Source organism: Pholis gunnellus (genome assembly GCF_910591455.1).
Source record: "Pholis gunnellus genome assembly, chromosome: 7".
Taxonomy (NCBI): domain Eukaryota; kingdom Metazoa; phylum Chordata; class Actinopteri; order Perciformes; family Pholidae; genus Pholis; species Pholis gunnellus.
This window is the reverse complement of record NC_136533.1, coordinates 14157856-14169980: the sequence shown is the minus strand read 5'-3', so window position 1 is coordinate 14169980 and position 12125 is coordinate 14157856. Positions and strand designations below refer to the sequence as shown.

At 40.2% G+C, this 12125-nt stretch overlaps 1 protein-coding gene across 1 annotated transcript in view; it reads right to left on the bottom strand.

Moving 5' to 3' along the window:
* Positions 1 to 8763: 8763 nt before the first annotated feature.
* The window catches only part of LOC306698083 (voltage-dependent calcium channel subunit alpha-2/delta-1), a gene marked incomplete at both ends in the record, with an annotated part of 52436 nt that continues 49074 nt past the window's right edge, over positions 8764 to 12125 (bottom strand). The window contains 2 exons of the mRNA XM_079162249.1: positions 8764 to 8874; positions 11327 to 11409. Of these exons, the coding sequence (XP_079018375.1) occupies positions 8764 to 8874; positions 11327 to 11409 (194 nt within the window). The remainder of the gene's footprint in view (positions 8875 to 11326; positions 11410 to 12125) is intronic.

Genomic DNA, 12125 nt, shown 5'->3' with positions numbered 1-12125 from the left:
TGCATATTTGTGGAGTGTGGGGAGTATTAATAGACTTCCTGCAGATTTGTTTGGAAGTTTTTGTGTGCATGGTGTGAGTCATGCGTTGTATACTGTGATACATCTGTACATGTGTGTGTATGTATGCATCCATATGTGTTTTTCATCTGCAGCAAGTTAGTTGGACCTCGTTGTGACCTCTAATCGTTCCAGCCTCTCTTCCAGATTACAGCCATTCGACCGTATGTAGAAGAGATAGAGTGGGATGGAAAATTGAAAGCAGGGATGACAGGGATAGGGGACAGACAGTGTGATAGTTTGAGTGAGACGGGGAGAGATAAGAAAAGTGGAACGGGACCCAGATTGAGGAAGTGCAGAGCAGAGGTGGCTGAGGTATTTCACTCTCATGAGAAACTAAAGACATTTATGGGTTGTGTGTGTGTGTGTGTGTGTGTGGGTGTGTGTGTGTGTGTGTGTGTGTGTGTGCGTGTTGGGGTTAGTGATGACAGTGGTGGGCCTAGATGCTATAAACACAGATACTCTGTCAAGAGATCCTCCTTTAAACAAACACACACTTCCTGTTGTCAGTGCATGCGATTGTAGTCACTGCTCGTAATTAAGATCTGCTGACAGTTACGAGTAACACAAATAAACTACGCACATGCACTCTGTCCACAACAGTTGCAAAATATAGCTTCTTGGGCAAAATGTGTGTAAAACCAGACCTTCTTTCCCCCCATTCAGCCCTGTGGTCTGCCTTCAAGTCACATTTTCATTTGACTCTTTCAGATCACGAGGAAGAAAGAAAAGAGAGTGCCCAGCAGATCGAAATGCAAAACTGGAGTTTAACACATCAGTTCATCATAATGCACACTAGCAGACCGAGTCACCAACACCAACTCCCCAAAAATAGCTTTATTAAAGATGATCAGATGACTTCAACAGATATACAGTAAAACACTCAATATGTCATTGATTTGTCTTCACTCTCTAACAGAGAACAACTGCTTTTGTCATTGTCACTGACATGCTGAAAATTGCTCTGTGTTTACAAAGAAAGTAGAAAGCAAAGTCCTACTAATGAGTCATGACATGCTGAATCATTCAAAATTTAACAACGTTTTCATGTCTGCACATGTGTCTTTTCTTTTTGTGGGGTGGGGGGGGGGCAAAAGTGATTTTGCTTCCCACAAATTAACCTTTTGCAAGTAAAACTTACAGGAATGATTGTGTCTGCAGTCAGTTTCCCCTTGAGATAGCAGCTTTTCAAATTCACAAGATAATTCTTATGTTGAGCCATATCAGTCTTAAGACACACTAACCATTTCAACTCAAGAGTCCAGTTCGCAGAGTCCTTATTCAGCCCTTTGTCTGTACCTCCTCCTGTGTTTATGGGTGTTGACGTGAACGTTTGAGACAGAACCTTGGAACAATTCATCAACAAAATGGCCTGGTGAGTTTGTATATCCACACAAGCCATGACTGTTTAAATGACACACATCCTTTAGCATGGTACACATGAAGTGTGTCGCGCAAACACATCAACATCCCACACACACTCCATTGTGCTGGCCCCTTTGACAGTATTTGTCAGTCACTCAAACGTGCACAACACTGAAACAAACTGGAAAACACACACAAATGGGTCATGTTTAAATACACAAGCTATACTGTAAAGGAAGGACTATTTTGTACTATTGTCTTGTTTCAGATACAAATGTTTATTTGTCAAACCATCGTCCTGCATACAGTGGTTTATAGTAGAATCAATGCTCTCCTGATTTCATTAGAGCTTGAAATTTAATCAGAATTTTGCTCCATAAAAGCCAGTTTACCCACCGAAGGTGTTCAATACAGTAACGTGTTTAAACATTTCACTTGCACACAAATAGACTATCTAAAATCTGGAAATCTGGCTTAAGTGAAACACTTGAAACACAAATTCTACACAAGGGCACAAATTGCAGCCAAGATAGGAAACCAAACACTGCCCGAAGGGGAAGGGGAGTGCATATCCTAAAATAGAGCCTAAACCTGTGTTTCCTCATTTCTTACACATCTGCTAACAGTCAGCTTGTCTTGTCTTCTGCTTACTGCTAATTAACCCCCCCACCCCCCTCCCCCAACCCCCAATGACTCACTGGAGAGACACAGGGGAGGGAGGGTGGTCGGTAAAATGAAAGAACAGAGGGGAAAAAGCTGCTCTGGGGCAGCAGGTACATTTCATCCCACATGTGTCTGTGTGTCAGACCTCATACGTGTAATTAACATGTTGATGGTGAACATATAGCCTATAGGTCAAGCGGGACAGCGTGCAGCCTGGGTCTTCAGAGCCCACCTGAGTGAATCGCCAGACACGCATGCAGGTAACTTGAAGCATGAAAACACACAGACATGTTCTGTGGGGTCTTAAGGAGCCTGTTGCAAAAGTTGTACCAGTAGGAGGGGGCACAGCAAAGATTCCAGTGTATATGGCACAAAACAGTGGTGAACTTTTTTTCTCCGCCTTCTCAGCCTATGTTGTGTTTAGTACTTGACAAATGCTAGCATGTTAAGGATGCTAACAAAACAAGTAAAACTAAAAAGTACAGCCTCACGTGTCCTCTCTCATGGCTGTAGACCGTAAGGGGCTGTTTCACAAAGAATAGTGCGTCTTTTGCGGCGGCTAAACCTGCACAAATAAGACAAAAAGAAACTGTGTAATTCTCTAACAACCTGCAAAGGGTGAAATGCACCCATAACTGTGCTGCAAGTCTTGTTGCTCCTGTGCACTAGCCTGTGTAAATGAGGTGATAGGGTTTGCACATTTGCCCCTTTCTATGCAATTTGATCTCATGCAATAACAGTCCAATTCACAAGAGCAGCACTTATAGCCACAAGCAGTTACAACATTATTAGCATCTTCACAGAGTTAGTGGTAACTGTAAATGTCATTTTTTTAAATAGATGATACCAAAATTATTAATTATTAATGAAAAATATGGTTATTTTATAAAAGAATAAACTAATTATTTCTTCCCTTTCCCCCGCAAAAAGGGCACATTTCACTTAGTTACAAAACTTTATGGGCGTATTTGCGCTGTAATATCTTAGCACAATATCTTTTGTGAATTCCACCTTGAGACGAGGCGGATAGCGTTTGCAAATGATACACACACATGGTGCTATGAGTGGTCACAATCTATTCACCCCTTTAAACTTGTTTATTGAAGTTTGTATGAGGAACAAAATATGGATGCAGTTTCACCAGAAACTCCTGCAGCTCAGATTCCAGCAGGGCCGCCGACAGCCCTGCAGGTCAAAGGCAGTAGCGGCTCATCCTCCGGCCAGGAGCAGAGCTTCGCCTCGCTGCTCTGCCGGTCCCTGCAGCGAGCCAACACCGACAGCACACTGCTGGAGGCCCAAGCCATATTGCTGGGCCTGCTGTAGGGATGGAATTGCCACGTGAGATCCAGAACCAGGACTAAGCCGGGCAGACTGTTAGACCCTGCTGAAATAAGATATTTTTTAAAGGGAGTCTGGTGCCCTGAAACACTCCCGCTTTAGTCCACAGGGACCGCCAAAATCAACATACAAATCAAAGTACCTAGTAGTAGCTTTAACAATGTCCGTGGTGAAAATATCCGCTTTTTTACATTATTTTCATCAGATGAGGGTGTCAGGTCTAATTCTGACTCTATGGGTTTGTATTGTATTGAATGTGACATAAACAATTGTTGCATATGCATCCTCATGTCTGCACAATACAAACAAAACAGAGACTCAGTTGTAAGAACTTTACTCCATAGCACTGCTAGTACTCACATATTCACAAAAAAAGTATGAAGAAAGAGACTCAACAAAATGCCTGATCCCATGAAGAGAATGACATATACTCTTTAACCTTGGTAAATGTGCATGCCCCCCACAAATCTAACACCTCATGTTACCAGTTAATGTATGTTAGGCCCCACTCTAAACAGAGAAAATCCACAAATCATCCCCAATCTGGGCTGGAAAGGAATGTGTCCCGTTGAGACTGTTCACCTGGACAGAGTTTTCCAGTGTTACGCCTGTCAATCACACTGAGCACACACACTCAGACTCACGCACAGCATGCTTACACTCTGAGAGAAGAGGAGAGAGAAAAACCAAGGTATTGAGAACAGACAAGTGTGTGGTCATGTCTATGGGCTTGGAAAGGCCTGTGGCATTTCCTGATAATCCATGCCAAGTGTGTGTTTGGTGTTCTTTCCAACCCTCAGTTTGTCAAACACAAATCTTTCTCTCTCCCCCCATTTTGCAAATATATTTTAAGGTTTTCGTTGGCTTATGTTGTTGCCAGATTGAGTAGGGCTTTGGAAGAACAGGTGCCAAAAAATTTAACAATCACCGGAAAATATCTGAGGCCTATTTAGGATCTTTTTCTCTGATTAAGAATTTATTTGACGGGTTCTGTATTTTCCTTTTGCGACAAAAAAAAAATGCATTTAGAGTTCCTTAATGGTTGGCAAAAACATATCGATTTATCTACAAATACTGTTTGATCCAAGTCTGGGTAGAAGTAGTGTCGCTCATACAGGAACACAAACAGTAGTGAGTCAGGAAGCAGTCACTGACAATACTGTGTAAGACTTCGCTGCACAGTAAGGAATTGGTTTAGCTTTTTTACAGGGATACAGAACCTTCGTGACCCTGATGCCCTTGCCCAGCTGTGTTATATGGTGATGGAAAAACCGTGACCTCTATGTTGCTGCTTACAGGAAGTGTACACTTTTTCAGTATTAGAAAAAAAACAAATGTTGTCAATTAAAAATCCTGCAGCTAAAGTAAATTACCAGAAGTTTATTCTGACTTGGGTTGATTGCCCTCGGGGTGTCATGACCCAGAGGCTGCTGAGAGTGTTGGGGCTAAATATAGGACTAATGATACAATCAAAGTTCCAAAAATAGCATTTACTGGTAAAACTCTACGCAAATGGATGCTATATTACTATCAAATGAACTTTAGAGGGGTTCACTAATGACGTGCGGATCCTTTGAGATGCAGTCACGGGTCATTTTGTTGATGCAGCATTAATCTCATGTGTCACTTCCTGCAATTAGTGGAACAAACTCAAAAAGACACTCTGACTTTTACTTAACCACCAATGAGTCATACAGTTCCTGCTTTGAAGGCTTTAGATTAGATGAAATGTACAGTCTTGAGGAACCTAACTCTAATGGTGTTCTGTAGGAACATAGTAGTTGGCGAGTAGGTAAATAGAAAGGCTGATTGGCAGGATAAAAAGCTTGAAATGCTTGAAAAAGGGTACAGTATTTGGTAATGGGGTTAAAACAAAAGAAGAAAATAGCTGTCACTCAAATGATCTGCCTCTATTGTGTGAATCATTGTTCTGTTTGACAACTGCATCAACATATTATTTGGAAAGAACAACTCAGAATGGAGTTTTACTATCACACAAGTTTTAAACAAATCCTTAATTTAACCAAGTTATCTAAAACATTCCTTTGGATGCAAAAAGAAAGGTGTAATCAAAAACGTCCATTGTAATCATCTTTGAATTTACATGTGCACATATTTCCTTTCTTGCAAGTGTGGAAGGCCAAAGTTAAACCAGAAAATAAAATGTTTAACAGACAGATAAGGTAATTATTTTAATGTTCAACTGTATTTTCTTTCCAAACATACAGTTTAAATACCATGGTAAAAATATGGACTTGTTTTGTGTTTGGCCTGCGGTCTAAGACATATGCCATAACCATCAACCCATGTGTGATTATGGCCTGCAAGCTTTATTGCATTTCATTCCCTCTCGCTCTCTTACCATGACTCTGGTCACATTTGACTGTCAACCACCAAAAGAAAGATAAGATGACAGAATAGAAAAGAGAAAAAGAGGGATGCTGTTGCATGTGCTGAATTGACTCAGTTAAGCCACTTTAGTTCCTTTATGTCAGCAACGAAGTTGGTAAGTTGTCACAAATACACACGTTGTTTTTTTAGCTTATGAAGAATTCCAAATTATGAATTGAAAAGAGATGTAGAACTTGTCCCTGCTTTTCCGGCGTCTGTAACTTCTTAAGTCAGGCATGTTAAAGGGTACGACCTTGTCCCCATTTACAAGAGTATCCTGTTACAACCTCCCTTCTCCATATCGCTATACAACACACATACGAAGACCTCCCAGTCTGACACATCAACAAGAAAAACAAACGTCTTTTTATTCTCCACCCAAAACCGTGGCTGTATTGATTCTTAGATTTCCATCAGATAAACACAACTACCATAAAGTAAAGTGCTCGTAATGCACAACTACTCCGACGTTAGTGGCTGGCATACTGCTGCTGAACTGTCTGTGTCAATAATGTTGCCAGAGGCATCACATAATTGAAAAAACAGAATAATGACCTCAGTGAGAGCACACTGCCATGCTGTGTCATCATAGCTAGGCTCTTCATTTGGAGGGAGCTTTTGCGTACAGTCATTGGTTTAACTTCTCACCTTCCTGCAGCGATGTAGAAGTGTAACCTGTTTGTCACGCATAGTTACACATGTAACAGAGCACATTTCTGAACACACCAAACCACAAATCCCAGCCGACAGTGATGCTATGAGTGGTCAGATGTAAAAGACTAGTAACTTTCAACCACAGAGGGTAGTGAAACACTGATTTCAGCCTGGTGTCAAAGAACTATTTAATCCTAATTTCCCAAATTATTTTGTATTATTACTCAGTGAAGAGATAATCAAAATGTACAAGGCTTTGTGACAAAGTAGTAATCGCCAACATGTACTTCATACACAAACTGTAAGTATGACGTGTTTGTTCTGATCCAAGGGGAGCCAAATCAAGTGGCCAGATGTGACAATAAAAATGAGCACCTCAGGTCATAACAATACAACACTTTTATTGTGAATATATATTTGCACAATAATCAACACCATATTATAAACACTTTTTCTTTTCTTTCATTTTCTCTTTTATACAGTAAATAGTAGTAGTGTACAAATGTATACAAAATTTACTCAGGCTAATCAAGTTCCACAAAAGAGTAATTCATGTGCAGTAATAAAGCACAATCAGATATCGGAGGGACACGCACATGCCTGCACATAGACACGGGACCCCCGGGTTAAAACACAAGTCAACACGCGACTTTGATAGACAGGCATAACCTGAACACTCAACAAGGTCACCACGAAGGCGAGGTGGAGAGAACTCAACTTTTGTTTAAATCACTAAAAAAGGAAAACAAACACTAAAGTGTGACCTTTATGACTCATGGTAATGTAAGGCAATGCAAAATTACCACGGGTAGTAGTGTATTCTCAAAGTTCTCTCCAACAGGCCCTGATGCTGATCATAGGCATAGACAGCGTTCAAACACAGAACAAGCTCATCCCATGACATTGCAGCATTACGACACTGAGCTGTCAGCGTCTGCTCCACAGCACTTATAGAGCAAAACAAAGAGGAAACAAGCATAAGGAGAACAGCAAGGAAAAGAAAACAATGAAACAGTCATTTTGATATGCTGATCTCATTCACAAGTCATCTTGGCTCCTGAGTCTGGTGATCCAGAAAGGGAACAGAAACAGGACTAATAAAGAGAGGTGTTGGGAAAAAAAAAGCTCAAGTCTGGTTTAGGTTTGTTTGGACCATGGAGGGAAATTATATTCTCCCATAATTAAAATTTTGGTTGTTTCTACTGCTGCCTGGGCCACATAAATTAGAATAACTGCAGCAGATTTTGCCCATTTCACAACATATTACTGCAAGGGCTACCTTCTTTGCTATACTGCAGCAAGCCTGGTCAAAGAAGCACACATGGCAAGAATACAACTCTGGTCCACCGCTTCATTCAGATAACAGACTGTTTGAGGTACTACGTAGGCACTGGGAATCTGATGCATCAGATTGAAATTGTAATATGCTAACATATTGTAATTCACATGATCTCACTTACTTTTCAGCGAGCTTTCTACTGTATCTATCTATTTAGCTAACATTGTAACTTCCATGTAACTGATGCACACCCACGTCCGCGGAGTCTCTTAAAATAAACTAGCCTGAAGATTCTCTGTAGTAGGTCTGTGTGTGTTTGCGGCCCTTGGTTCTGTGTGGAGCTTTGGTGTCAGAGTACTGGTGTTGTCTTTAGCTCTGTACTGAGCACATGCTGCTACAATACAACACCTAACTAGTCACAAAATGCTAGTTTTTGAGTCCAAAAAAACAAAATAAATAGGTACAGTACATTTAAAAAACACTCAAACCAAAAGGGATAATCTTCATAGTTGCGCTGGTTGCCAAAAATAATAAATCATTGCAGCATTATGATTCATACGTAAGTATAATAAGCAACAAACAATATCGACAACTACACAAATCAACGCCGTCAGTGAACATACAGTCTTTGAATGATATTTCGTTGGCATAGTGGGACTCTTCAACCTCTGCTAAATAAATCAGAGAAACAAATGAGGCAGAATTAAAGGGTTTGGTTAGCTCTTACTCTTGCACCATAGGAGGGTATTAAGGAGTACTTCGTGGAAATGAGGGCAGCTGAGCACTGTAAACGTGTCTCTATTTTTGAAAATGAATTGAATGCGGATTGAATTGAAAATGAAATGAATGCGGACCCTTTGGCATTGCAAAATGGAAATGCTGATACTGTCGTCAGAAAACAAAATGTCTTTTTGCAAATATTCGGCAAACATCCTGGATGGCATAACTGAAGTGTCTTCTGGCCTCTTATGGGATGAGGTGATCGGTGTGTGAGTGTATGAGTGTGTGTGTAGGGGTCATGAGTTCTGTAAAGATGTGATGAGCCACAGCAGCAGTAGTTGGAGCCCAAGCATCGGCCAAAGACACAGGCTTAGGCAGGTCCCTCCTCCACAGTCAGAATCATCTTCCTGTTGGACAAATCAGTTGTCAATCAATTAGATACAGCGTCTTCTCCTACATCCAGTAGCTCCACTAAAACTACCAACATCACCACTACTTTTGCTACTGACAACAATGAACAGTTCATGATTGTACTGTATCTAATCCTATGGATCTCTATCATGTTATATCCTACTGTGTTGCACTCGATCATATTCCTAAGTCTACCTGTCATATTAAATGCAGAGTTCAACATTTTAGGAGTCATGCTTATTCACTCTGATCGTTTGATGAAAAGACCGATATCTCTCTTCTGAGCTAACTGGCTGCCGGCGGTAGCTTTATAGCAACCAGTGAGGTATCGATCCTCTCATCTATCTCCCAGCAAGAAAGCAAACAAGTGTATTTCCTCAAATTAACTTCTCATTTAAATGCTCTGCCGGAGTTCTAGAGACGTTGCGGACCTCATTCTGCTTTATGTGCACGTGTGTGTATGTGCATGTATGTGCATGCCCCTGCCTATGACAGTTTGTGGCATTTTTGTATTTGATGGGAGTATTCAGGATATCCGTGCATGCCGAAGGCCTAGGAGAAAGAGGTGGGAGTCTTCTGTATTCAAAGGGCAGGACCGCCACGTGGAGCTTCCTCTGTTTACTCCAGTGACGAGTGGCCTCGACACAAACTGTCTTCCTATGAGGAGCTGAGCCAAAAGTAAAGGGACAGATAGAGAAAGGAAAAGGGATGCTTGCCTACTTTTACTCTGTTCATTGACTTCCTCAGCCATTCCTCCCCTTCCCTTTGCTTCCCAGTACAGATTCTTCACAATATAAACACGCAGGCACATGAATTAGTGGCACATTATGTGTGTGATCTACGCCTTTAGAAGACAATGAAAGGCTCAGTCCACAAAGATATGGGAAAAACCTTTTCCAAATATTTAGACATCTTATAAACTGTTGAAAGTTGGGTGGCAAAGCAATGATCTCACACAAGTTATCCACCTTGCTCCTTTGTTTTACAGATTTACCTCAAACGGTACAATACATGAACTTTCATTCAATCTCCTCAAGGGAATCTAAATAAGGGCATTTGCTACTGTCTCAGGTCTGACTATTACATTGCATTCTCTGAAACCCTAAAAGACTACAAAATACATCCAAATGTGCTTTCATATTTGGTCGACAAAGCATTTGGCAATGCTAAATAAAAAAATGATGGCTACGAATATATTTATACATAGTTTTGTGCTAATATAATTGAATTGTGCTGGTACGATGCTATTATATCAAATTGATTCAACACTTTTTGCTGCCAAGATTCAACCTGTTTTACACCTGTTCGGGTAAAAAAAAACAAGATGCCAAAGAAAGATAGGCATTCTGTTAGAGAGAGAGGCATGAAACTAAGAATTAAATACCATCAGTTTTTTTTACCACAGTGTGTTATTTACTTAATTCTTGTGGGCTATTTCCTTCTCAAGCCAACCATTGTAGTACCTGATTTGACCTTGCCCAGCACATTGCGAAGGCCCAGGAAAGACAATTTTGGTTGATTGAAATTCTACCAACACTTCAACCAATCGATTGGTCGATGGGGGGGGATGGGATTGCGTGTTATGTCTAGATTAACCAAATCGGCCACAGTACACCGTGCACTCTACCTGGTAGCCTAAGTGAATTATAACTAGAAATTAAAAGCAATTTGGAGCATGTCAAATTATTTTTAACCTAATTATTTTATACTTAATCCTAAATGATAACAGACTAAAAGCCGACCAGCATGCACCTGCCCATATTCATATGATTTCCGAAAGTAGAACAATTCTGACATGTTCAAATTCAAAGCCTATCAACAAGTGATGCACGGGTCAGGGCTTTTTAATTACCGCCGCATTCTGAGAGCCAATCCGTAATAATCAACCCACAAAAATATGCATTCGTTTGGTCGGAAAAGAGTATATCGACAAACCAATCGACCAACCGACCAGCAGGTGTTAGCCCTAAAACTCGTGGTGGTTAATAAGTCTGCATGAAGCTGTGTAAGGACACTGACCCTGCACTCAGCACCAGAAACAACAAGAGAGGTGTGGGGCTCAATGTAGAACCTCTGCAGATTGGGCACAAGGGCTTATCCTACCAGACAAGAGCAGCAGCCATTGGAATGCAGAATCATAAAAAAAAAAAAGAATGATATATGATGACAGAAAAGATCATAAAAAGCACGTTGAATAAAACAATTGAGTGACAATTGCATACAAAATCCTGAAACAAAAAATATATATAAAAGGATAAATAAAACAAATGAACTAAATGAATATATCAAGCATGGATTAGAGGGAAAAATTAAGTAGTGCTTTTGAATCTCTGCAGAATGCTGATGAAAACCAGACAGAAGTGACAGAGGCCAACTGTGAAGCCTCATTAATAGAGCTGTTTCCAGCAATGTTCTCTGCACGCAGGTCCATGTGTGGTTGTGTCTTACGTCTTCATTGTTGTCGAAACATACGTCCGGCCCTTTGCGGTATCTGGGATTCTGAGCCAGCTCGCATGGATCTGGACCTTCAGCTGAACAGACACTCAGGAAAAAGCAATTTACCATCAGCAGCGCACATTTAACAATTTGAAGAGCAACTATTAATTGATGTTCTGACTCTTAATTTGCCTGCTAAAATGCCGTATGTAGTTTCAACTCATCAGCCTTGGTTGGAGATACCCTGATTTATTTTTCTAGATATTTGCTGATCTCCTATTGACATTTAAGAGACATTAAAATAAAATAACACAGAAAGGCAGTTCTTGAAATAATTATAGATATATAATATTATATTTGTATTGTTTACACAACCTCTAGCAGCTTATAATACATCATTACAACTACTAATGAATCTATACAAATTATTTGTTTTGCCTAAACATTTGAATTATGTGTTTTTATGAAGAAAAACACACTATAAATGACTATAACTAAAAGTACAACATTTGAAATGTTTGATGGTTTACACTGACTTCAGAGCAGTTGAAATGATCTTTTGGACAATTGCAAAACAATTAGTCAGGAGCCTTGTAGACCAGCTGTATAATCAAATAACAAAGGGATCTGTATCTGCCAATATGGATCATCAATGATCATCAATTACGTGACCAGGGATCTCTAAAAGTTATATTTGCTCCATTTTTTCTTTTGTGCTGATCCGTGAGTCTGATCCGTGATACGAGCCGAACCGTGAGGATCAGTCAACTGATCCTAAAACTCATATATATATATATAGATATATATATAA